This window comes from Oncorhynchus clarkii, chromosome 7 (assembly GCF_045791955.1).
Source record: "Oncorhynchus clarkii lewisi isolate Uvic-CL-2024 chromosome 7, UVic_Ocla_1.0, whole genome shotgun sequence".
NCBI classification, from domain to species: Eukaryota; Metazoa; Chordata; class Actinopteri; order Salmoniformes; family Salmonidae; genus Oncorhynchus; species Oncorhynchus clarkii.
Window position 1 is genome coordinate 24149776 of NC_092153.1, and position 27993 is coordinate 24177768.

Here is a 27993-nt window from a genome sequence, read left to right on the forward strand (position 1 = left end):
GACGAGGATGAAGCGAGGGCCAGCCAACGAGAGCGTACAGGTCGCAATGGTGGGTAGTATATGGGGCTTTGGTGACAAAACGGATGGCACTGTGATAGACTGCATCCAATTTGTTGAGTAGGGTATTGGAGGCTATTTTGTAAATGACATCGCCGAAGTCGAGGATTGGTAGGATGGTCAGTTTTACAAGGGTATGTTTGGCAGCATGAGTGAAGGATGCTTTGTTGCGAAATAGGAAGCCAATTCTAGATTTAACTTTGGATTGGAGATGTTTGATGTGGGTCTGGAAGGAGAGTTTACAGTCTAACCAGACACCTAGGTATTTGTAGTTGTCCACGTATTCTAAGTCAGAGCCGTCCAGAGTAGTGATGTTGGACAGGCGGGCAGGTGCAGGTAGCGATCGGTTGAAGAGCATGCATTTAGTTTTACTTGTATTTAAGAGCAATTGGAGGCCACGGAAGGAGAGTTGTATGGCATTGAAGCTTGCCTGGAGGGTTGTTAACACAGTGTCCAAAGAAGGGCCAGAAGTATACAGAATGGTGTCGTCTGCGTAGAGGTGGATCAGAGACTCACCAGCAGCAAGAGCGACATCATTGGTGTATACAGAGAAGAGAGTCGGTCCAAGAATTGAACCCTGTGGCACCCCCATAGAGACTGCCAAAGGTCCGGACAGCAGACCCTCCGATTTGACACACTGAACTCTATCAGAGAAGTAGTTGGTGAACCAGGCGAGGCAATCATTTGAGAAACCAAGGCTGTCGAGTCTGCCGATGAGGATGTGGTGATTGACAGAGTCGAAAGCCTTGGCCAGATCAATGAATACGGCTGCACAGTAATGTTTCTTATCGATGGAGGTTAAGATATCGTTTAGGATCTTGAGCGTGGCTGAGGTGCACCCATGACAAGCTCTGAAACCAGATTGCATAGCAGAGAGTGTATGGTGAGATTCGAAATAGTCGGTAATCTGTTTGTTGACTTGGCTTTCGAAGACCTTAGAAAGGCAGGGTAGGATAGATATAGGTCAGTAGCAGTTTCGGTCAAGAATGTCCCCCCCCCCCTTTGAAGAGGGGGATAACCGCAGCTGCTTTCCAATCTTTGGGAATCTCAGATGACACGAAAGAGAGGCTAGTAAATAGGGGTGGCAACAATTTCGGCAGATAATTTTAGAAAGAAAGGGTCCAGATTGTCTAGCCCGGCTGATTTGTAGGGGTCCAGATTTTGCAGCTCTTTCAGAACATCAGCTGACTGGATTTGGGAGAAGGAGAAATGGGGAAGGCTTGGGCAAGTTGCTGTGGGGGGTGCAGTGCAGTTGACCGGGGTAGGGCCAGCCGTAGAAAAATGCTTATTGAAATTCTCAATTATAGTGGATTTATCAGTGGTGACAGTGTTTCCTATCTTCAGTGCAGTGGGCAGCTGGGAAGAGGTGTTCTTATTCTCCATGGACTTTACAGTGTCCCAGAACTTTTTTGAGTTAGTGTTGCAGGAAGCAAATTTCTGCTTGAAAAAGCTAGCCTTGGCTTTTCTATCTGCCTGTGTATAATGGTTTATAACTTCCCTGAAAAGTTGCATTTCACAGGGGCTGTTCGATGCTAATGCAGAACACCATAGGATGTTTTAGTGTTGGTTAAGGGCAGTCAGGTCTAGGGAGAACCAAGGGCTATATCTGTTCCTGGTTGTATATTTCTTGAATGGGGCATGCTTATTTAAGATGGTTAGGAAGGCATTTTAAAAAAAATAACCAGGCATCCTCTACTGATGGGATGAGATCAATTTCCTTCCAGGATACGCCGGCCAGGTCGATTAGAAAGGCCTGCTCGCTGAAGTGTTTCAGGGAGCGTTTGACAGTGATGAGCGGAGGTCGTTTGACCGCTGACCCATTACGGATGCAGGCAATGAGGCAGTGATCGCTGAGATCTTGGTTGAAGACAGCAGAGGTGTATTTAGAGGGCAAGTTGGTTAGGATGATATCTATGAAGGTGCCCGTGTTTACGGCTTTGGGGTTGTACCTGTTAGGTTCATTGATTATTTGTGTGAGATTGAGGGATTGTGTGAGACCACACTCCCAGAGCCCTCACCTCCCTGGATGCTGTCTCGTCATCATTGGTAATCAAGCCTACTACTGTTGTGTTGTCTGCAAACTTGATGATTGAGTTGGAGGCGTGCTTGGCCACACAGTCATGGGTGAACAGGGAGTACAGGAGGGGGCTGAGCACGCACCCTTGTGGAGCCCCAGTGTTGAGGATCAACGAAGATGAGGTGATGTTTCCTATCTTCACTACCTGGGGGCGGCCCGCCAGGAAGTCCAGGACCCAGTTGCTCAGGGCGGAGTTCAGACCCAGGGCCTCGAGTAGGTGTGTCCAAACTTTTGACCGTTACTGTATATACTGTCGTTTTTCTTTTTAAGCAAAGTGAAGTTATCTTGCTTGATTTGAATGAAATTGAGATTCATTGTACTGTGTACTTCAAAATCGTATTGATGTGTCTAATAATTGTGGTATCACAGCATTTGACACTAGTTAAAGGCACATTCCTTAATTAAAAAACAACAAAACGGAAACACCCCACACAGGAATGGCCCTGGAGAAATATGACCACTCTTAAAATCACAGATGTCACAAATGCCTGCATCCCTGTACATCACAATAGGCCTGCACGGCAACACCTTATCCCTGTTCTATAGTCACCAATGGTCTCACACCTTATCATGCTTCCTAACAACCAGTGTTGGCTATAGATCACACACTGTTGGACACAGCCATAACCACACACACACACACACACACTTACTTAATGTACAAGGGACAAGGCCATAGAAGAGAGGGGAAAGGGGTGATTGATTGTTCCCTCCATTTTGAGCAGAAGTGAATCCAAAGCGTCCTCTGTGACTGTGTGGGGCTGAAGGGACCGTGGGAGGAAAGACAGGCTCATGGCTCATACAATGGAGGAAAGAGAAAGAGTGGAATTGGTGCTGCAGTCATAGTGGAGAGAAAGAGAGAGCGGTGGAGAGTAAGAAATTGTGTGTTTAGCAACGAGAAAGACAAGAAAAGATAAAGAAATACATGTAAGAAGGAAGTAGAGATGATGAAAGAAATGGTGAAGAAAGAGAGTGAGTTGAAGGAGTATCAGAACTCAGTGCTTTTGTTCCACCCAAAGCATCCAGTCAGATATGAGTTCACCCCCAAGTTCCTGTTGCCAGCTGCTGCAACACAATGTTATCAGTCTGTGCGCACGCAATGGCCATTCCGTTCTGTTTGGACACGCATGCACACGCTTAATCGTTCTCTCAGGCGTACACACACAAACACACCATCTCTCAGGGCCAGGATTCTATCAGGTTTCAGATACAGGCTTCCCTCAGCACCACCCATGTGGATGGGACACACTTTGTCAGACGATAACCCTGCCCTGCATGGTGTGGCTATCACACGCCAGGGTTTAACAGTGCTGGGGGCTCTTTATAAAAATAGGGTATCAAGAGATTAGGGTTTATGTCCCACTACACTCTAGATTTATTTCGCAGAAAATAAATCTGGGCTAAAAGTAACAGTTGAAGATGTCAATGGATGTGAAGGTGACCCTGATCTGTTTCATCTGTCTTTGTGATTGTCTTCACCACCCTCCAGGTGTCGCCCATCTTCCCCATTATCCCCTGTGTTCTCTATTTGTCTTTTGCCAGTTATTTTTTTTCAAGCCTACCAGCATTTTCCCCCTCTGTTCCTGTATCTTGATTGTTCCGTTTTTCTAGTTTTCCTGGTTTTGACCTTTTCTGCCTGCCCTGAGCCTGCCTGCCGTCCCGTACCTTTGCCCCACCTATCTGGATTACTGACCTCTGCCTGTTCTTGACCTGTCTTTTGCCTGCCCCTGTTGGATTAATAAACTGTTGTTAATTCGACGTTGTCTGCATCTGGGTCTTACCTTGAAACGTGATAGAGGGAAGTACCTGGAAATTGTAATTTTGTCTAAAACTTGAGTACTTCTTGTTAAAAGGTTAAAAGGCCACAGTTCAAAAGATTGTGTTATGATACTCATTAGCACTCACATTTAGCTTCCTGAGAGACATCACAATGGAACTTAGTACATTTATTTCCCTCAAACTCAAAAATCTATAACTAGATCTGTAATCTATACCAAGGTTTTGTTATTTTGCCATTTCATAAATCCTATTTGTGGACAAATAAACTGAACAGGGTAAATCGGTAGAAACTGAATGACTCTATGAGTCTAGCATGTATGTTATGTGCAGTCAGACGGTGAGGTGCCCCACCAAGCAGTGTGAAATTAGGCCAAGGCAGAGGGATGACTGAGAGTCAGGTATCTAGACCAGGAGACCCAACCCTACAGAATGTTGTAGTAGTAGTAGTAGTAGTAGAAAATGTCTGTAAAATCACCAGCCAATTGTAAAGCAATGTGCTGACATTTCCAATCTTCACTCGACCAGCAACACTTGCCAGTAATGTGGAAAAACTCAATAATTATACCAATTCCTAAAGCAGCTAATCCCTCTGTGCTGAATGACTGTTGCCTTGACATCCTCAGTAATGAAATGACATGAGAAAATTGTGAATTGTAATGTTCTCAGCGCCACCTAGAAGCTCCTCGACCCATTTCAGTTTGCCTATCAGCCCAGCAGAGGAGTTGATGATGCCATTCTTACTCTCCTCATCATGGTCTATAGACATCTAGAGGGTGCCAAATCCCATGTAAGGGTTTTGTTTGTTGACTTTTCTTCTGCTTTCAACACAATCCAGCCTTACATTCTGGCACAGAGACTCATTCGGGACTTCTCCTTAGATGAGGGGCTGGTTTTGTGACTGTTGGACTTCCTGAGCCAGCGGTCACAGCGGGTCAACATAGGTCCCCACGTGTCGGACATACGCACCACCAACACAGGCTCTCCTCAGGGATGTGTTTTGTCCCCACTCCTGTACAACTTGTACACTAATAGTTGTAATAGTTCCCATCCTGACAGACACCTCGTTAAGTTCGCTGATGACACTGTCTTGATCAGCCTGTTGCATGATGATGATGAGGAACACCATGGCCCAGTCCTAAATTACTTGGTAGAGTGGTGTGAGGAATCACACTTGGTCCTCAATACCAACAAGACCAAAGAGATGTGCATAGACTTCATAGACACCTACTTCTGCAACATCTATCAGAGGTCAGAACATAGAGATTGCAGAGGAATACAAATATCTGGGTGTCCTCTTGGACAATACGCTTCAGTGGAGTAAATGTACAGACCTGATCTACAAAAAGAGTCAACCTGTACGCTGTACTTTTAATGTTGACTGTACTATACTGACTCTGTTTTACAAATCTTTCATTGAGAGTATTTCAACTTTTTTGGATTGTTTGTTGGTTTGGCAATGCCACTGTCAGCCAGAGAAATATGCTGAGAATGATTATCACCACAGTATGCAAGGTACTTGGAGTCAAACAGACAGGCCTGGATGAGATCTTTAAGGTCAGGGCCCTCTGCAAGGCTCACTAAATCATTTTAGACCCAAGCCACCCCCTGTACCCGGACTTTGAACTACTCCCTGCTGGGCGCAGGTATAGGGCCCCTCTCTGCAGGGAAAACAGAACTAGACAATAATTTGTGCCAGGTGTGATAGCCCTTCTAAATAGCTCGGGCTAATGTTCCTATCGACCCAGTAAGGCCAGCATGTAGTATGTAACTGTTGTGATGTCAATTTGGGTGGCAGGTAGCCTAGTGGTTACAGCATTGGGCCAGTAACTGAAAGGTTGCTAGATTGAATCCCCAAGCTGACAAGGTAAAACTCTGTCGTTCTGCCCCTGAACAGTTAATCCACTGTTCCTAGGCTGTCATTGTAAATAAGAATTTGTTCTTAACTGACTTGCCTAGTTAAATAATATGTTTTGTATTTAAATTCCACTTTAAACGTGTACATGACACTGCAACAAAATTTCCCCATGGGGACAATAAAGTCAGTAATGTGTAGGTAGTAGCAGTAGTAGTACCTTTGCTTCACTACACGTTCCCCTGTTTTGATTGGTGTAACGTTAGAAACCACAAGTGTTTATCCAGATAATGAAAAGGCACCCTCGAAAGAAAGTTCAAGGGACTTACAGTTTATTGTCGTTCGTGGCGTGCATGATCGTGAGCAAACCCACTGGGCAAAATTTGGTTGAATCAATGTTGTTTCCATGTCATTTCAACTAACACCAAAAAAATATGATGACGTTGAATCAACGTGGAAAACTCATTGGATTTACAAAAAGTCATCAATGTAAGGGCATTTTTTTAATGTCAACTTTAACCTAAATCCAATGACCAAACCATTTTTATTGAATTCACGTTGAATTCAGAATAGTTGACAACTCAACCAAATATAAATCAAAACTAGACATTGAACTGACGTCTGTGCCCAGTGGGAAGTCATTGTAGCCTATCATTTCACTTCCCATGTGAGAATCATGAGCACAGGCTTTGTTGTACCGCAGCAGAAGCCTGCCAGCAGCCTGCCTACCAAGGGTTGCACCAAGTCCATTACAATGTAGAAAAACACATATCAGCTATCTTTCAATAGTTATCCATAGGCACTTCATCTTATTGTAACTATTTCTATGACGAATTTGCGGCCGCAATTTATGAAAGCTGACAAAACGTTGGAGATAACAATAGATGACAAAGTCAAAGATAGGCCAGTGGTTTCCCTAAATCAATGCTTATGACAAATCCTGCTCCAGAAACAGCCATAGAGCCAGCTGGCTAATCTATTGAATACAGTGTAGTAAAAAAAACACCAGCAACAACAGAATACATTAGCTAGCTAGATAAGGTTAGCATGCTAGCTAGCTACACTGACAGCTGTCAGTGCCCTATTTGTTGATGTTTACTCCACATTGAAATTCCCACACCCAATTCATAAATAAGTATAAGTAGCCTTCGTCATTCTTCGGAGGTAGAACCTAAACGTGCGTTTTCTATCTAGGACAGGAAATTACATTGAAATAGTGGCTGCAATTTCCTCTGGGAAAATAACACCTTCCCTTCTTTCTAAATCGCATCATCAAATATATTAATACACGTTCACACATAAAAAGGATAGTTTAAAATTGACAAATACACCATATCCTATGGAGAACACTGCTATAGCTTAGCTTTAGCAACATCGCTAAAGCTTAGCTCTGGATGAGTAAACAAGTCCCAGACCTCAGAACTGTTTTGTGATGTCTCCCTCTTTCATGACCTCACCTTGCATATCATTATTAGCTATGTGTGATTGGATTGCAGATAGTACCTTGTAGCACCAAGTTTAAAGGTGTTTGTGCACATAGAACTTTCTAATTGTTCTTTTTTTGTGTGTATTTTTCTGACATATCTCACATGTGAAGGACCACGTAAAGAGCAACTCTATATGAATAACAATTTGTTTCCTGCAATTCATATGATATGTTAGGAATTCCGATTCGTACAATGTGTTACAAATTTGTAAGTACTTAAGATCCCGTTCAATCTCTTTAAATCGTTTAGCCACTTTCTACCTAGTTTTAGTCGTTTCAGTTCAGACGGGAGTATTTTTCCATCAAAACCAAAAATCTATCATTTTTAATTTTTTTACTCCGACACCTGCAATCCATTCAAAACCTCCCACAACTATCAAAGTTGGGTCGGCTAAAGGGCTTCTGAGAAATGGCACTGAATATCAACACGTAAAATTGTTGTCACAAAGTCATAGTAGGCCTATGGTTTTCTAATCTATTTTTTCTATAGTTTCAAGGCACTATAGTGGATATTGTGTGTGACCGTAGGACAACTTGTATGCACTTTTCAGGAACACTTCAAAGGTTTGGATTGCAATGAGCAATTTTGTCTTGTTGGTTGGATAGACTGCTAATTCAGAATCATCCAAAGATCAATGAAGAATGAATGCTATCTGAATTCATGTTCATTTCAATGTCAAACTCTTATTTTAAACTGGAAGAATTCCTAATCATTCCAACTTCACACACTTAAATCTTGCATGAGGTAATTCAGAGATGAGCAAGGATTTGACAGAGTACCGTGAAATTGAAAACTGAGTTGAAAATGTGTCTGGCATTCACTTTTCCTTGCAGTGAGAACGTTCCCGGGCCGGGTCGCCATCGCAGAAAGTGCTTTCCCCTCTCTGTCTCTCGCTCTCTCTCTGTTCTTTCTATTCTTAATACCAGGTTCAGATGTCAGTTCGGGGAAAGAAATATCAGCAGAACTTTTGTTGGGCGGAGTCGATAAGAGTGAACCCTTTTGCTGAGTAGGGAAAGCTGCTGTCTTTCTCCCTATTGTTCAGGGAGGTTAAAGAAAAGAATGAGAGGTGACACGGGTCCACCAGGGGAAACGGAGGCGAACACCAAGGGGTTTACTTTGCTTTTTGTTTTTGTCTCTTTTTGTGCTCGAAACAGAGATTTTAATGGTCAAAGTATTAACCTCCTAAAGAGACACCTGTCTTTTTTTTTTTTACCATTGTGAAGCCAAACGACATGTTTCTGCTGGCATTGCACAACAGTGTTCATTTCGCCAATTAAAATAATGACTAAAATATTAGTCAAACACCTATATTTCAGTGGCATTTGACCACACTATAATTGACTAAATAGGCCCAGAACAAACTATAATTACATTTCAGTTGACTAAAACGAGATAAGACAAAATGATCTCTGTGACTAAAATCTGACCGCTAAGTGGACTGAACTAGAGGTTTTGGAGAGATTGAGAGCTTTACAGTGATAAGCACAGGTCATAATAGCAGCGCGACGCGCTGTGCAGTTCTATTCTGCAGTGGGAAGGACGCCACACAGCCTACATCAGCTGGTGAGCTGCGGGGGAGCAAGCGATGAGCGTGGGCAGACAGGCAGACAGACTCCGCTCCACCTCCAATTATAAACCGTCCGACTCGATTCAGACTTGAGGTTTAGTGACTCGACTACATCACTGGGCGAAACAGTCATTAGCTCCCATTCTACTTTTGAACACCAACGCGGCTGCAGCATCTGTGGAACGTTGATAACAATGGCAATGTCACCGAGTGATGGAGGTGCAACCCATATTACTTTGCCAATACTCTGCTGCACCATCTGGTGATTGTGCTACTCTCTCTCTCTCTCTCTCTCTCTCTCTCTCTCTCTCTCTCTCTCTCTCTCTCTCTCTCTCTCTCTCTCTCATTTCTGCTGCTGGGAAGAGAATAGTATTTTATGCAGAAATATATGTTGGTAGGACAAGGCTATGTATGTTTGTGCACATGGAAGTCAGTGATGTATGTGTCCTATAGGTTAAAGAAAGGGCATCTAGTTGACAAAAACGGCCCTTTGTTTTCCGTCATTTTGACAATAACTAGACTAAATCATTATTCAAATGACAAAATGACTAAGACTAGACTAAATCCCCAAAATTATGCCAAAACTAACAATGCACCCAATTTCCAACAAATACGTCACTTATGAATGAGACATATTGACATAATGTGAAAACTTTACATATAATAATAATAATAATAAAAATATATTCCACTTAGCATATGCTTTAATGGCAACACATAATGGTACACATGCTATTGGACTAGGACATTTTTTTCACATTGTCCAAATCATAAACCTAAGGCTAGATTCAAAGAGTACCGCAGACGTATAGCAGAAGATCCGCGTTATTGCTCGATTGAAATTTTAGGCCAATGTTCCCGCGTTCGCTGAGACTGCATTCACAGTAAACGCTGCATATGTCGTCTCATTCAGAAGATTACCTTCAAATGTTAATACAGGTCTTCCGCGATACGGATTGAATCCAGCCCTTAATTGAGCTACAGAATCAATTGTAGACATTTTGGTATGATTTGGACATGAAACATGTTATATCAGGACAGAGACTGGCATTGGATTCATGCCACAGTAAACCAATGTCATTTTGGAATTTGGTTGAACTATCCCTTTAAGAGATTGAGTTGGAATTTGACAATGACAAAGATTAGCGACAGTTGGACAACTCCTCATTTTCTACACATTCAGTCTTTTGGCTTAATCTATTGTGTAAACCTGCATATTAACTCGTTTTCATTATATAAATCATCATATCCCATCCAGACTTGTCCCATTTCAGGTACTTTGATTGTTTAATTAAGCTTGGAGGTGCCAGGTGGGCGGGGTTTGCACTTTTGGCACACTTTATTGGTTTCATCCACTAGACAAGCTCCGTCAAGTGCAGCGAATGTACTGGGGCGGAAAACAAATACTATTTGAACCCAGGTCTGGACCCACCCCTAGATGAAATATGTACTTAAGTATTCTGAACGGTTACATTAGGTTGCTGAATCTAGTCAGTGTACCCATCCTCACCACATTAGTATGTCCTCTCTCTCCCCTTTCATCGGGACATAAGCAAGGCTCATTCCTGACAGGCTCATAGGCAGGCGGTTGCCCTGGCATTGCTCTCACCTAAGCTGGCTGGAGTGAGAGAGTGCTAAATAAAGGGAAGGCATTTTATCTTCGTTCTCATGACCAGCAATATAGAGAGGCGATATGAGAGGTGTCGGGATTCAGAGAGGTGCTGATGACAAGTGCTAGAGGCCTGCTCACACGTTCCACTTAAAGTTACAAACCCCATCCCCGTAGAGGGAGGGAGGGAATTACCGAGAACAGTGGAAGAGACAGAGAGTGAAAGGATTGTCACCGTAGCCTAATGATTATCACCTAATGCGGATCACATAACATTTTGGCCTCCAACCGACTTCATCAGAAAGAGGAACCTCGATGTTTCCCATTTGCTTCAACTGGGGCCAAAAGGTCAAAAGCCCCCTATTGCTGGCACAGGTCACTCACTGCATTATCTACTGCTCCTTGACAGAGCTGTGATTGGTCCAACCCAAAGCGTGTTGAGGGGCCAACCGAACTAGGACATGAAAAGATTTAGAAACCTGTAAAGATTGAGAAGCTGTAAACAGCTTCCTGATACAGGCCTATTCATTCAAATTAAAGGGGCAGTTCACTCCAAATATCTAACGTGGATGTTTTCAGACGTTAAATGTGGTCTAGTGTAGAGATGAGTTCCCCCAGATTTGTGTGGACACTGGTGCCAGGACCTAACTCCAGACGAGACAATCACCTAGCAGGAAAACTCATGATACCAAGACAACCGGCTAAATGTGTACCCTCTCGGACAGATGTTTTGTCACAAGTCTGAACATCACAAAGCTGTTCTTTCTGATTTGAGGTTGGAGAAGAAGGGGTAAATAAAGGCCTAGCACCCACAGGAGACAAACACGCTCTCTGTGTGGTTACGATTGAGCTCCTCTGGCCATGCTGATTGGTCTACAATGACTGACATGACAGTTGATGCCATGAACCTGAAATTTTCAGACCAACCATGTGCTTGCCTGAAAATTCTCCATGGTCCTTTGTGAAAGGCACATTTGTTTTTGTAGAAGGAATAATTGTCGTTGAATCATGCCAGAGCTGTAGGCGATCAGTCGAATTTGAACGGTTGGAATACTGCAGCTGTCCATATCAATGCCAGAACGCAGCCTATATTCTGATTATTTAAAAATGTGTTCCAAAAGGTTTCTTTGGCTGTCCCTATAGGAGAACCCTTTTTGATTCCAGGTAGAACCCTTTTGGGTTCCATGTAAAACCCTTTCCACAGAGAGTTCTACATGGAACCAAAAAGGCTTCCACCTGGAACCAAAAAGGGTTCTCCTATGGGGACAGCTGAAGAACCCTTTTGGAAACCTTCTTTCTAAGTGTGTACTTGCTTATAGCCATAAGGCTGTAATGGTATTCCAAACATGCCTTGCAAAGCAATCAGTAAAACCCAGGAAGTCATGGAAAATCAAGTTGTAATTTGGTTACTTGAAAATAGATTGCATGTGCCCCTCTCTTTCTCTCAGTCTCTCTCCCTTTGTGTGTGTGTGTGTGTGTGTGTGCGTGCGTGCGTGCGTGCGTGCGTGCGTGCGTGCGTGCGTGCGTCTATGTATGGTTTAGGGAGCAGAGACAAAATGGGAGTTAGTGGCCAATGTAGAATTGCCATTGTGTTCTAATACAATCTGACTTCCCCTCCTGACCTGAGATATTCCTCTCTCTAGAATAGATTACCAGGCAGGCAAACCGAGGGCATTGTGGGCTGAGAGAGAGAGGAAGCCAAAGGAGGAGAGGAGGAGGAGGAAGGGAGGAGGCTATTGGAGGGCTGCCGGGTGCTGGGTATGGTAGGAAGGACAGGCCACAAGTGATGTCTGGTATTTCTTCCACTGCCACCATTCTTAAGGCTGCATTTCTGCCCGTGGTCTGTCTAGTAGTCTCCTACATTACAGACAGCTGCTCTAGCTCATCAGCCTGAGGTCTGTGCCCTCATCTACTCCGTCCGTCCTCGAAGTCTGCATCACCAGTCCCTCTACCCTGATCTCTGCCAAGGAATGAAAAAAGGGAAAGAGAGGGAAATAGTCATTATAGTTGACGAAAACATTTCAGTTTTCTTAAAGTTGAAAGATTCTGTTTTCTTCCGCTGATCATTGACGGATAGTGGATTTGATCCCTCAACACATCAAGCCAACTGGTGATAGACTCAATTTTCTGCCTCAGGGGAGAGAGATAAACAGCTTTCTGTTTGGACTCTAGAAGAGAGACTCGACATTGGGGGACAAACCCTGTCATCTTTAGCCAGGACACTGAAAGAGACTAAGTTTTCTGCTTTACCCTGACAGACACAACTTTCTCTGTCAAGACAAGACATGACGAGGAGTCTTCTGTCTGAACAGAGACACACAGCCTAGAAAGAGAGACCAAGACTTGGATTTCACCCTCTCAGTGACAGCCCTTTGCCTTAATACTGAAACGGAGACTACGACTGCTCTACTACAATATTCCTTAGCCCTAATATTGAGAGTCCTTCACTTTTCTTCCCTGTCACCTGAGCACTGAGAAAACCTTTCTGCATTTTCATTTTTAACAGAAAAGGAACCAGCCTGGTCTAAGCAGCTGCATCTCAGGTATAGAGTGTGTGTGTGTGTGTGTGTGTGTGTGTGTGTGTGTGTGTGTGTGTGTGTGTGTGTGTGTGTGTGTGTGTGTGTGTGTGTGTGTGTGTGTGTGTGTGTGTGTGTGTGTGTGTGTGTGTGTGTGTGTGAGTCAGGAAAAAGTACCCAATTGTCATACTTGAGTAAAAGTAAAGATACCTTAATAGAAAATTACTCAAGTAAAAGTGAAATTCACTCAGTAAAATACTACTTGAGTAAAAGTATTGAGTTTAAATATACTTAAGTATCAAAAGTAAATGTAATTGCTAAAATATACTTAATTATCAAAAGTAAAAGTACAAAATATTTTTATTCCTTATATTAAGCAAACCAGACAGCACCATTTTCTTGTTTTTTAAATATACATATAGCCAGGGGCACACTCAAACACTTATACATCATTTACAAATGAAGTATTTGTGTTTAGTGAGTCCGCTAGATCAGAGGAAAAAGGGATGACCAGGGATGTTCTCTTGATACGTGTGTGAATTGGACCCTTGTCCTGTCCTGCTAAGCATTCAAAATGTAACAAGTGCTTTTGAGTGTGAAGTACACAAAATACATTATTTTCTTTAGGAATGTAGTGAAGTAAAAGTAAAAGTTGTCCAAAAATATAAATAGTAAAGTACAGATAACCCCTTAAAAAATGTACTTAATTAGTACTTTAAAGTATTTTTACTGAAGTACTTTACACCACTGGTGCGTGCATGTAGTGTATGTGTGGATGCATGTGTCTGTGCATGCCATGGACAATGCATACAACTTTACATTAGCAGTTTCTAAGTCAGCATAGATCTGCAGCATCTGCTGTGTCGTTGAACGATTAAGCCTTGTTTTGTTAGTACTGAAATATTACCCGACCTGCCAGATGAATTTGAGATCTAAAGTTGACTCTTTCAGACCAAGGGATTGCAGCCTAAACATATAAAAGCAGTTTATAGTCAACTGCTCTGGCGTTGCCTCCAAAGACAAAAAACCTCCTTGTCCCTTAGACTTCTCGTTTGTGCTGCTGGTGATCATGCTAGCAGCACCGAGCAGATTCGGATGATAAGCCAGAGAGCACATGCAAGATAAGTGACGTGAAATCGAGCCCGAAAATAAAACAAACATGACATAAAGGAAGGAAAAGAGCGGCAAGCCAAACAATATAGAGAGCAGGAGAAAGTCAACATAGGGAAGTCATACTTTCTCAGAGCTTGGACTATTGTTATTAATAATGGGTGGAGCCTTATCCTGATGTAATATCTTAATATTACATTGTCCTGTGACCTTGAGGCGAAATGTGGCCAACAGTATTCAGTGGGCTTCGAGTGACATGAAAGGATGGTGTTGGAGCTGAAAAGAAAGGACATGATGTCAACTCTGAGACATCCACAGTTAGATGGTGCTGACGCCTTTACACACACACGACATATACCTTTCTCATTAACCTTTCGTAGAAGCAGTTGACTTTAGACACTTAAATAAGTCGCTTGATAAATAATTCAGCTTCGAATGACTAGTGGCAATTACCAATATGCGGCGTGGTAAGTGTCCATATCGTTTTTAATAACAAAAACCCTGAACACTATGAAATACAAAAACAATAAACGAATACGTGAAATGACAAAACCGAAACAGTATCATGTGGTGAAAAACACAGATACGGAAACAAACACCCACAAACCAACAGTGAAACCCAGGCTACCTAAGTATGATTCTCAATCAGTTACAACTAATGACACCTGCCTCTGATTGAGAACCATACTAGGCCGAAACATAGAAATCCCAAAATCATAGAAAAACAAACGTAGACTGCCCACCCCAACTCACGCCCTGACCGTACTAAATAACGACAAAACAAAGGAAATAAAGGTCAGAACGTGACAAATGGTCTTAAGTAGTCTCTTAAAAGTAAATAAGTAAAAGGGACTGAACGATTCAGGAGGAGTCCATTACCCTCATTGGCCAGACTTCTAAAAGTAAAGTAAAGTGTGGATTTGCGTATAGACTATAAGGATAGGCTAAAGATGATCCAAACGTCCAAACCCTTTAGTCTGTAGCTCCCAGGTGGCAATAACTGGGAGTAAATGGTGTGTGTGTGTGTGTGTGTGTACCACAACATAACATAACAAAGTCATGGCTGCTTTACTCTGCAATTACAGCACCTCTACGGAAGGCTATCATTCAGGTACCAAACTTTAGTAAACCCTGCTGGAGAGAGAGTTCACCTTTTTGACATTTCATCTCATTTTCTACTTTCAAATGTGAACTATCCCTGATGGGAAGATTTTTCATTTGTGACTAACTGGTCTGTATGAAGATTGATTATGTTAATCATAACTTTTTTTTATGAGCAGTGTGGGAAGGCAAAGGCCCCAGTGGACTGTCTCCCCTATTTCAAATGAGTCAGGGAGCTAAGAGTCAAGTCTGCTAGGAAAACGTGAGTCCAAATCATCTATCTTGCTGTGACTGACCTAGAGGGACCATACTGTATGTATGCATTGACCTCCAGGAATGTGGAAATAGTGTTTGGTGTGGAGTGTACAGCAATCAAGCCACATTGTGTAGATCTAGACGACATGGGTGTGTGAATGATTTCATTAAAAATATATAAGATATATATATTTAACCTTTATTTAACTAGGCAAGTTAAGAACACATTCTTATTTACAATGACTGCCTAGGAACAGAAAGGAGCATAAGAGCGAGAACAAGAATGATAAGGGAGTCAAGGAGCGTTGGGACTATCATTATTTGGTTAACACAGACACGAGACAAAACGTAGAAAAAAGGATTTCCTTATATCACAGAACAGAAAGAACCACACTGTCCTCTCCTATCAGGTGTCCCAGAGTGTTTTCAAGGTATTTACCCCCGGTATTTACCCCCTTCTCTCTCCGTTCAACAGCTGCCCTCAGTGTCACCAGCACAGAAACTTAATTACCACAAGGGACATTCCCATTTAAGTCAATGTTCTGTGTAGCCATGAGTGTGAAATTGCCGTGGACTGACGGGCTTTGTCCATTCTAGTTTTCCTATTTATATGGACTTCAGACAAGCACCAAGCACTGTAAAGCGAGCATCATTGTTCTCCTTTCCGAGGTTAACAACAGCAGGAGCAGGACGGAAGGGCAGAGGGAGCACCTTCTTCCTCCCTAAAGTACCCCCAGCTGCCAAGACCCCAGTCAGGTACATTGTCCTGGTGCTGATCTAAGTAAGACGGGGCCTGCAAAGTGCCAACGAGCACTGAGGAAAACCATAATGAGCTGGTCTGGGGGTATTTATTTTTAACACTGACAGCAGGACTGCTTGGCCTGCTGGGTGTGAGAAAAAAACGATGTAAGAGTTTTTTTCTCAAAGCGCAGAGAGACTGGTTTTCTTGAGTACGGGCGATTTCCTTTTAAGTGCCGTGGCAGTAGGAAATCATATTGTTTGACATTGCTTCCTCGACTGCCTAGGGGGGAGACAGGATGGCGACCAAGACCCCTCAGACAGAAATGCAAAGGGAGGGGCGTTTCTATGGGAAGTGAGTCGGTCTCAATGACTGTTGTCAAAATGTGCACCAGCAGTAAAAAAACATTCCAGGTTATTTTGCCGTGTTTGAATAACCGTTTCTATACACCAATATGGGCCAGTATTATTTCTATTATGTCTTACAACAAAAAAACGACTTTCCACTCAGCCATAGTTCCCATAACTTGCCTGAGGTCACTGTCATGTGGCCACTAGAGCTTAAATTGTCCTCACACACAAGCTATTGGTCCGCTGTAGATGAAGAAGGGAAACCTTATTGCCCCACTTACCCTCTTCCTCAGACACACACACACACATATGCATGCACACACGCATGCACACACACACGCACGCACGCACGCACACACACACACACACACACACACTGTCTAATCAACACCCTCACTTGAGCTTAAAGAGCACTGATGCTGCAACTCCATACTTTCCTTTGGTCCTGCCCTTCAGGAGAAGTGAGGGAGAAAGAGGGGGGAAATGCTACAACGTTACAGTAACACACCGTCTCGTCTAGAGAGAAAGACTGAGGGTCTACACAGTCTGGAGTAAATACAACCTTCAGTGCCAGATGGATTTTAGTCAAAGGAAGGTTCAATGTCTCTGCTGGTAAGACTGAACACAACTTCTTAGGAGTGAACACAACCTTAACTTGAACCACTTAGTCTGTACAACGGTAATTATCATACTGCATAGTTTGTCAAACATCAAGTTTGTATTGCTGTCTTTTTACATATGCTATTTAGTTGAATAAAGGTTTTCACTGTGTGCCTACTGTATGAAACGAAGTACTATGAAACGTTGTTCAATAGACCCTACTTAGTTTATCCTTTGTTTGAGTGTGAGTGGGGGGAGTCTGGAGTACACACTACTGTACTGTCTGTGCTCACGGAGGCGATGTGGAATCGCCAGCTAGTGAGCTGTGTGTGCTAGTAGTGTTCAACATAGAAGTAGCTGTTTCCTTTGCTCTGCAAGGGCCAGGGCTTTGGTACCGGGGCAGGTAACGCTGCTAGTTCTAGTGCAGATGTATATGCGCAGAGAGAAGAGCTGAGAGTAGAGTTCATGGGGTGATGAAATGGTAAAGCTCCGGTGTTCATAAGTTAGACCTAAACAACCACCAAGACTTTCCTAGACTAGAAATAACATAGTTCTTTACTGTATATTGTCATGTGACCATATGACGTCTGTTATTGGAAATTGCTTTTGAGGGAACGGGTTCTTTGGAAATGTCTTGACTCAGTTCTGAGACTGATTCATTTCTATCAACAGAAACAAAGTGCATTGATTTATTCGCTCTTAGCTCTTTATACATGTTTTACATCTTACCAGTCACCACTTCCTTATTATACCTTGTTTGTTTTTAATGTGTCAAGAAACATGCACCACCAATCTCTGGCCAAAGGAAATGTAAATCAGTATGTCTCACTCTTTCCCAGGCTAAGTAATGCAAAGATAAGCCCCGTGACATGTTTATTTCTGTGTTTCTGTTGACTTTAGACTTCCTTAAAACTGACATCCGATTTCCCAGATTGCTGGGCCAGGCAGGCAGGGCTGTGGGAACATACTTGGCTCAAACTAGGTCAGTCTACTGAGCCCACTGTGGCCACGCAGGGAGAAAAGTCTATTAATATACCCACTCCACAGCCCCAAATACATCGTCTGGTACAATACAGCACAGCATTGCTCAGTACGGTACAGTACAGCATTACTCGGTACAGTACAGTAAGGTACTGTACAGAGCAGAGCAGCTCAACACAGCACAGAATACTTTGGTGTAATGGAGAGAAACTTGGAAACCAGTCAAATAATAACACAAGTCAACACTGCATGACACAAGTGAATTAAGTCACAAAGTGTGACAAGCCATGAAACAGAATAATCAAACGTCCTGAAAAAAAGAAACACAAATCAAATATCCCACAGAACAACAACAGCACTTTCATTCAATGCAGAAACGTCATTCATTTATCTATAAGCGCAGTAGATCGTAGTTAACGCGGTCCCAGATCTGTTTGTAATGTCTTGCCAACTCCTACCCTCAATGGCATCCCAGTGACCATTGGCGTTGGAATGACAACGCAAACAGATCTGGGACCAGGCTAGATGGTAGTTATAGATGATGACTGACTGTTCCCTGACTGCTCTACTCTCTCCCAGGCCGTTCCAGAAGTGTGGTGTGTGACGGGTGATGGCCGACTGGAGTCTCCTGGGCAACTTCTTGGAAGAGGTGCAGGAGCACTCCACGTCTGTGGGCAAGGTGTGGCTCACCATCCTCTTCATCTTTCGTATTCTGGTCTTGGGCACGGCCGCCGAGTCATCGTGGGGCGACGAGCAAGAGGACTTCACCTGCGACACGGAGCAGCCCGGCTGCGAGAACGTTTGTTACGACACGGCCTTCCCCATCGCCCACATCCGCTACTGGGTGCTGCAGATTGTCTTCGTGTCCACGCCGTCGCTCATCTACATGGGCCACGCCATGCACACGGTGCGCATGGAGGAGAAACGCCGGCGCAAGGAGCAGGAGGACCAGGGGGGAGGTGACGGGGAGGAAGGAGGAGGGGAAGGCGGAGAGGAGAAGCATTATCTGGAGCACGGGGAAGAGAAGGGGGGAGAGTGCGGGAAGGAGGGCAGCGGCATGGGCCGGGTGCGTCTGCGCGGGGCGCTGCTGCAGACTTACGTGTTGAGCATCCTGATCCGGACGCTAATGGAGGTGGTCTTCATCGTGGTGCAGTACATCCTCTACGGGGTCTTCCTCAATGCCCTGTACGTGTGCCACAGCCGGCCCTGTCCACACCCGGTTAACTGTTACGTCTCGCGGCCCACGGAGAAGAATGTGTTCATCGTGTTCATGCTGGCCGTGTCGGGCGTGTCGTTGTTTCTCAGCGCCGTGGAGCTCTACCACCTGGCCTTTAAGCAGTGTCAGAGGTTTCTGAGGAGGAAACGACAACAGCAGCAACAGCAGCAGCAACAGCTGCTACAAGGACGCACGCCTTCAAGCGCTACGGTCATCACCGCTGAACCTGACAGTCCACCCCGTCCATCCATGCCCTGCACCCCACCCCCAGACTTCAGCCAGTGTGTTAGCTCTTCCCCTCACACACACCCCATGCATTCCCAATCCCACCCCCATCCTAGCTGCCCCCCTTTCAACAACCGGCTGGCCCACCAGCAGAACTCAGTCAACATGGCCACTGAGCGCCACCGTGTTGTCCACAATGACCTTGAAACGGAAGACTTCCTGCACGTGACCTATGAGGGGCACGCCGACACGCCCAATGCCTGCACCCCGCCCTCTTCGCTGCTCCAAAACAGCTTCCAAAATGGTTTCCTGAAGGACAAGAGGCGTCTGAGCAAGACCAGCGGCTCCAGTAGCCGTGTGCGACCCGATGACTTGGCTGTATAGCTCCAATTCCCAACACACACACTGTCCCTGGATCGTTTCAAACACACACACACACACACACACACTCAAGACTGGGATGACTATTACTCATCTGTTGTGGGGGACTAATTGGAACACTGCATGGCAGAAGTCAACAAAGTCACAAAGTATCACAAGTCATGAAACGGAATACTCGAACTAATCAAACAGCTGTAGAGGGGTTAGTGCCTTCATATTTAGCCCTCAGGACTAATCCACTAATGTGACTGTCTGAGACCTCGGTCTGACTGCGTCCTAAATGGCTCCCTATTGCCTGTGTAGCGCACTACTTTAAACCAGGGCACATATAGCTTTGGTCAAAAGTAGTGCACTATATAGGGGAATACGGTGCCATTTGAGACAGAGACATTGACTCTGACTGCTGTCGCGGAGTCTCTCCCTGAGAGACAGGGGGGCCTTGTGCCAGACCTGAGAATGAGTGGGTCACTGCCACACTATCAGCTTTGTGACACTGACTGGCTGCTGGGGACAGCTAAGTGGGACAGATGACAGCCAGTCTGTCACTCAGAGAGAGAGAGAGAGAGAGAGATATGTGAAGGACGGCTGCCTGTCAATGACCCACAAACGTACGCTTAGACGAACGCTCTGCGTGTGTAAGCTTGCTCTCTCTCATGCATGCACACAAACACATACACACACACACACACTTTATATTTACAGAGGCACGCAGACACTTTCGTTGGCATACACAAACACACCATGTGAATCCTGATGTTGTCATCACTTCCCACCAGAGATCCAATAGGACCTACAGGAATGACCCATGGGATTAAAACAAAAAAAATGGTGTACTTTGTATGGTTAAAGAGAGACAGACAAAACTACAACCTATTCTGATAAGGGCTTTATTTATGTGGAGCCATCATCGGTTAAAGCAGACATCCCAAGCTTCCCAGGGTGTGGGGAGGACATAGTTCATAGTGCATAGTTCAGATACCCTGACTGACCTGGTTCCCCGTTACCCAAAACCATCTTAAGGCTAAATTCATTGTTAGAACATTCGTTGGAGCATCATTATATCTCAGAGCTGTTTCCCGAAACCATCGTTATCTACTTTGCAATTGAGAAACGCTCGTAACCTAACGACGGCCTCGGACAACTCCTAGAACAGCGAAGCGCGTCGGATGCTTTTTTCGCCCTCGCTCGTCACTTTATACACATAAATCTCTGCTAAACATTGAATCACATGGTTTATATGTCTCTGTCACGCCGATAACTTCAGAACAAAGTCGACTCGAAATACAAAGGTGCCAATGTGTTTGCAATTGATACAAACAAGCGACAAATGCAAATATGCTTCAAATGAAGCCTCGACATGACTGCATTAAAATATAAACAGTAGGCTGTAGGCCTATTTCAATAATATTGAAATACATTTCACGTTCAATCAATTGAGTTCTATTTTGTTCAGGGGCACAACTTTGGTTTTAGAAGTGGGGGGGACATAATAAATATACACTGCTCAAAAAAATAAAGGGAACACTTAAACAACACAATGTAACTCCAAGTCAATCACACTTCTGTGAAATCAAACTGTCCACTTAGGAAGCAACACTGATTGACAATAAATTTCACATGCTGTTGTGCAAATGGAATAGACAACAGGTGGAAATTAAAGGCAATTAGCAAGACACCCCCAATAAAGGAGTGGTTCTGCAGGTGATAACCACAGACCACTTCTCAGTTCCTATGCTTCCTGGCTGATGTTTTGGTCACTTTTGAACACTGGCGGTGCTTTCACTCTAGTGGTAGCATGAGACGGAGTCTACAACCCACACAAGTGGCTCAGGTAGTGCAGCTCATCCAGGAAGGCACATCAATGCGAGCTGTGGCAAGAAGGTTTGCTGTGTCTGTCAGCGTAGTGTCCAGAGCATGGAGGCTCTACCAGGAGACAGGCCAGTACATCAGGAGACGTGGAGGAGGCCGTAGGAGGGCAACAACCCAGCAGCAGGACCGCTACCTCCGCCTTTGTGCAAGGAGGAGCAGGAGGAGCACTGCCAGAGCCCTGCAAAATGACCTCCAGCAGGCCACAAATGTGCATGTGTCTGCTCAAACGGTCAGAAACAGACTCCATGAGGGTGGTATGAGGGCCCGACGTCCACAGGTGGGGGTTGTGCTTACAGCCCAACACCGTGCAGGACGTTTGGCATTTGCCAGAGAACACCAAGATTGGCAAATTCGCCACTGGCGCCCTGTGCTCTTCACAGATGAAAGCAGGTTCACACTGAGCACGTGACAGACGTGACAGTCTGGAGACGCCGTGGAGAACGTTCTGCTGCTTGCAACATCCTCCAGCATGACTGGTTTGGCGGTGGGTCAGTCATGGTGTGGGGTGGCATTTATTTGGGGGGCCGCACAGCCCTCCATGTGCTCGCCAGAGGTAGCCTGACTGCCATTGGGTACCGAGATGAGATCCTCAGACCCCTTGTGAGACCATACGCTGGTGCGGTTGGCCCTGGGTTCCTCCTAATGCAAGACAATGCTAGACCTCATGTGGTTGGAGTGTGTCAGCAGTTCCTGCAAGAGGAAGGCATTGCTGCTATGGACTGGCCCGCCCGTTCCCCAGACCTGAATCCAATTGAGCACATCTGGGACATCATGTCTCGCTCCATCCACCAACGCCACGTTGCACAACAGACTGTCCAGGAGTTGGCGGATGCTTTAGTCCAGGTCTGGGAGGAGATCCCTCAGGAGACCATCCGCCACCTCATCAGGAGCACGCCCAGGCGTTGTAGGGAGGTCATACAGGCACGTGGAGGCCACACACACTACTGAGCCTCATTTTGACTTGTTTTAAGGACATTACATCAAAGTTGGATCAGACTGTAGTGTGGTTTTCCACTTTAATTTTGAGTGTCACTCCAAATCCAGACCTCCATGGGTTGCTAAATTTGATTTTCATTGATAATTTTTGTGTGATTTTGTTGTCAGCACATTCAACTATGTCAAGAAAATAGTATTTAATAAGAATATTTCATTCAGATCTAGGATGTGTTATTTTAGTGTTCCCTTTATTTTTTTGAGCAGTGTATATATATATTTTTTATCCAGTCAGATAAACACTCCAAACAGCCTACCTGACTGCTCGGATGCATCCGCATGGTCCTAAAGCACACCGTTGCCTGTTTTGTATCATATTCCAATGATATGGGGGGGGGGCAAAAATGCAACTTTCCACAGTGAAAGTTGCACCCCTGATTTTGCTACTGTCCGTATTTGTCTCAACATATTCCCTGATGTGTGCGCAATGATGTGCCAAATCGGTGATTTGGTGCATTTTCATTGAGTAAGCTTTATTCATAAAAAACTGCCTCAATGGGAGCTGATCCGTTGTCAGTATTGTGAAATAATTATAATGTTAAGGAAATATTTGAATGGAGAAAGCTGATCCAAGACCAGCGCTCTTTTTCTTTAGAGCCTATCAGTATCAATGCGCCAACGACGCACTTTGCGACCGTTCTCTCTGCGTGGTGTTTTGGCAGACGCATGTTACATCTTCCTTCGGTCGTTGTAGGGAAGATGCATCATTAAAACACTCATAAGCCTAAATTCCATCGCTATCAGAAAACCGGGCAGAGACCTTGACCGCGAATCTTGCCAAACGAGTGCCTGTCTATTGTCAAGGAAGGACCGTTTTAGTAAAGCCAGAAAGGAATTCTCTTAATTTTTGGAAAGTCATTCCCTTTCAGAATTAGCAAACAGAAGGGCTGATATATATATATATATATATATATATATATATATAAATAAAAATAGGATCTAGCTTTTTTATCTGGCAAAGTATGTGGTCAGAAACTGAAATAGTTTTGCACTGGTTTACAGAATCTGTGTGTATAGTCTTTTTTAAATCTCAGATTTACGTTTTGAAATGTTTAACTAAATCTAAATACGAATTAACAAAAAAAAATTGTCTAGCTAATTTTCAACACATCTTTGTTTAATGTGAATTATATTGTATTGGGGTGGTGTCATTGCGATCACATTTTTGTCAACTTTGCACTTTAGCAAAAGGCAATGTGAAAATCTATGTATCTTTAGTGTTACAAATGTTTTCATGTTAATTTAGTGTATAAAAGTATATATTGTCAGCCGTTAAAAACACATTTACCCGTGACACATGATATGAATTTGCAAGCTGTTTTATCTACTCATGTTTCAAGTAGAGCGATTCTATTTTGCACACTGATGACAACGTTCATTGTACTGTATATTGACTGTGTACGGTAAAGACCACTGATTCTCTTCGCATTAAGACAAAATGTCAAACGAGCACAAACTCAATATATACATCCCATATGTACCATGCACTGTATTTGACTGATATTTTCTAACCTATGAACACACCTCATCTGAGATATATTTTTTAACTGGCCTCTTATCGAGCAACAGGGTCAATCATTTGTTGAGTTTCAGTATCAGTTTCCATTCTTTTATAACCCCTCGTTATAGCCATATTTAATCTGTGTGTATAAACCAGAGGCATGAATGCCTGGCTTCACAGCTGCAGGACACACTTACCCGCTCTAAAATTAGTCGAGGGCAAAGCCCCCTTGGCCAGGCTGACGGACCAGGCTGTTCTCTGGAATGCTGGGTAATTATAGTGCCTTGGTGGACATTCGGAGCCAGAGGAAACCTTGAGAACTGATTCCCAGCATTTATAAGTTTTGAGAATAGGCTAGGGATCTATTCCCAACATTTCCCAGGGTATGGTCTGGATGGGAGCCAAAGAGAATTCCCTGGGGGTTGGTTAACTTACATACAATGTGCATGTATGGACATTCAATGGAAATAGTCTCAATACCTGTGCTTGAATTCACAACGTATCTCAGAGTAGCAGTGCCGATCTAGAATCAGTTTAACCTTTTTACGTTATAAGAGGGGGGGGGGGGGGACACCTGATCCTAGCTCAGTACTCCTACTCTGAGGAATACGGGCCCCGATTGTATAGTTATCATTTTGGCCTGATACACTTGAAGCATTATTTCAACACGGGAGTAAAATCAGTTGTCAACACCAGTCTGTCGGATATTGCTGAAAGTCCCAATCTTCAAAAACAAAAAGGATTTAACAATGCACTAGGCTCTATTGAGCAGTAGTTCAACCAGGTAACCCTGGGGGTGCTTCGCCTATCCACAGGGAATACTCGAAGAGACTCAAAAGACCATAGGCTTACTGGTGAAATGCACACGGGGGGGGGGTACTTCAGGGAACAAAATGTGCTTGGGGGTACAGTAACCCAAAAAGTTAGAGAACCACTGGAGTGGAGTACCACAATAGGAGAGTTGTTGGCATTGGGCCCTGGAACTCTAAGAATGGGATGTAAGCACCACTGACCAGGGTTTCTCCACTAGGTGGCCACATTGCTCCATACAGTTGTGAGGTCCATTGCAATCGACACAAAGGATTTTTCCGTATAGTTGATGGAAAATGACATTAATCATACGTCAATGACGACTCCAAAAGGTGTGATTGACTGGTGTGCCAGGGGGAAAACAGTATACGACACAACACAGGCCACTTGTATACCAAACAATAGATTTTATTTGTCTTCCAACACCACAGCCCTGTACCAAATTCAATGGAGTCGCATGACAAATGTGTTAACACAGGAGAGGCAGGGACACAGATACAACCCATGACCTCATTTTCTGTTGTTTTTTTTGTGTGACATTTTTGTTTTAAAAAAAAAAAATTCTGCAAAATTTCATGGTCACCCCTCCAAGTAATCCAGACATGGTTAAGGCTGCTTCTTCTTCTCTCTCCTCTCTGTACTTCTAGCCTAGAAGGGTGAGAGCAGAGGCTTTGCTTACTGCCGTGTCCGTTTGTCCGTCAGGGCTGAGAGGGGTTTGAGGTGTGACAGACATCACCCCCCCAAACCCATATCCAATTCTAAACCAGGCCTCATCAGCACCTCACTGCGTATGCCAGAGAATCACCCCTCCTACCAAGTGTTTTTTTTTACAAAAACGGGAGAAAAGAAAACGCTTTCTTTACAGTTAAATCATGTTTGTGCTTTCTTTTAATAATACTATCATCTGTATGAGGTCATCGTTTGGCATATCATGTAGAGTAACAAAGGAAAATGCAGTTTAAAATACTTTGACCCCCCCCCCCCTCCCCCCTACATGGTAAACAGCATTTCAGAGTGGGAGTTGCAGCGGCATTTGGTTACCCTACCCCTACCCCCCTCTCCACACCCCCACCCTCCTTTACAAAAGAAGATGGGAAAACAAACTAGAAGTCACTAGTAAAATCCCTTTAACAACACAATTACAGTACGCAAATACAAAGAGCATTGAATCTGTGGAGGGTAGTGATGAGATGAGATGTAAACATACAGCCAAAAATGGGAAAAAAAAAAAAAAAAAAAAAACGGTGACCTTTTTGTCTGTTCATTCAGTTCATTGTGTTTTTAATGCTTCATTGTTCTTTACATTTCGTAGTTTAGCTGTTCTTATAACAACAGTACAACTACGGACCTCTGGTCCCGGGTCATCCCTCAAGTTTTTTTAATGAAGAGGCCCATTTCCTATCCGCCCGTTGAACACCGGAGCGTACATTCTACGTTTCCCCAAACAGAGAAAGATCAGTCCCCTCAAATGGTGTACATCCGCCTTCCCCTCAGTGGAACACGCTGCAGTTGCACCACCACACCCGACAGACTGCTAAAACAGCCCAAAAGTCTCTCGGGATGTGTGAGTATGTGCCAGAGTGAATGTATGTGTCCCCAGTCCACACAACAACCGCCTAAGAGAGCACAAGTCTCATTTGTATTCCTTTGTTTACGCAGGTTCTAGACTCCTAGGTTCCGAGTAAGGTCTTTAGTTTCTACTTGGCTGTAGCAGCTCAGAACATGAGGTTCCCGGGGTTTCCGGGACCAGGGTTGAAGCCCATGCCCATGTCCCCTGCCATGCCGCGAGGCCTCATCTGAGGCGGCATCATCATAGTCTGCTGGGGGCCACCCATGCCGTGGAGTGACATCATCATGTTGGGCGAGCCCACGGGGCCCGGGTGATTGTACATGGGCCCCCCCCTCTCTTTAACCTGCATCATCCCCTGCCCAGGTCCTCCCATCATGCCCGGCTGCTGCCCCGGCGACAGCATCCGGTGCTGGGGTCCCATCATGCCCTGCGGCATGAAGCCGGGGTGGCCCGGGTGTGGCTGCCGCATGGGATTGTGGCCAGGGTTCCCCATTGGCATGTCTTGGGGCCCCCCCATGTGGCCAGGGCCCGACGGACCCCCCATCCCCTGCATGGGCATCCCCATCCTGGGGTTCCCCTCCACCATCATTCCCTGCATATGGGGAGGGAAGCCCTGGGGGCCGGATTGGTGAGGAGGTTTCACCCCCGGGCCATCGCCTCCGCGGGGGAAGTAGGACAGAGTCTGGCTGGGCTTTTCCGATGGGATAATCCGGGAGAGGTCAAACTCTGGCATTCCGGTGGCTCCTGTTCGCATGACCTCGTGGAGGTCGTTATCATTGTTGAACATGTTGAAGTCCTGGCCTCCTCCAGGGGTGTTGGGTTTACACATGCCGCCCGGATCCCCACCGGGAACCATGTTGCCCATTCGGCCCATGGGGCCCCCCTCCACCTGGAAGCCCATGCCGTGAGGGAAACCACCCTGGGGCCCGGGGCCGTTGTGGGGGAAGGGGACCTGCTGAGGAGGAGAGTGGCCAGGGGGGAATCCCTGGCCTCGGTGGGAGAAGCCCATACGGCCCTGAGGTATCATCTGAGGGTTGCCCATCCCTGGGTCCTGCCCGCCAGGCATCATCATGCCGTGAGGCCCCATCATGCCCGGCCCCATGGGCCCCTGGTGTGGTCCCCCCATCGGGTTGGGCGAGGGCATCTGGTTAGGCATTCCGTGGGAGAGGGGCTGGGAGCCCATGGTGTTCATGCCCATGGGGCTGAGAGCGGGCATGGGGCCTTGTGACGTGGGAGCCATCATGCGGTTGTGGCCCGGGTGGTGGTTCATTCCCATACCTATAGGAGGCAGCAGAGAGACAAGGCAGGGTGAGATCACTAGATTCAAACCATAAAACAAAGAGCAAAA

General features: G+C 44.9%; 2 protein-coding genes across 4 annotated transcripts in view; one reads left to right on the plus strand and one right to left on the minus strand.

Annotated features, from left to right (window-relative positions):
• Positions 1-12258: 12258 nt before the first annotated feature.
• LOC139413094 (gap junction alpha-5 protein-like) lies at positions 12259-25004 on the plus strand. 2 transcript variants are annotated; one of them, XM_071160146.1, is made up of 2 exons: positions 12259-12971; positions 18660-21419. In XM_071160146.1, exon 2 carries the CDS (start codon positions 18691-18693, stop codon positions 19903-19905), a length of 1215 nt encoding a protein of 404 aa, XP_071016247.1. In that variant the 5' UTR covers positions 12259-12971; positions 18660-18690; the 3' UTR covers positions 19906-21419. The 2 variants fall into 2 exon arrangements, with proteins under 2 accessions (XP_071016247.1, XP_071016248.1); XM_071160147.1 differs by lacking the exon at positions 12259-12971 and adding an exon at positions 16955-17111 and having other exon boundaries at positions 18660-25004.
• Positions 24637-27993, minus strand: part of LOC139413092 (B-cell CLL/lymphoma 9 protein-like) — a 55892-nt gene continuing 52535 nt past the window's right edge. For both annotated transcript variants that reach the window (XM_071160144.1, XM_071160145.1), the window contains exon 11: positions 24637-27923. In XM_071160144.1, coding sequence (XP_071016245.1) covers positions 26791-27923 — 1133 coding nt within the window. In that variant the 3' untranslated portion in view covers positions 24637-26790. The remainder of the gene's footprint in view (positions 27924-27993) is intronic.

Excerpts from the sequence above, each read along its gene's own strand:
- LOC139413094 (XM_071160146.1), top strand. The coding sequence starts at position 18,691 with ATGGCCGACTGGAGTCTCCTGGGCAACTTCTTGGAAGAGGTGCAGGAG.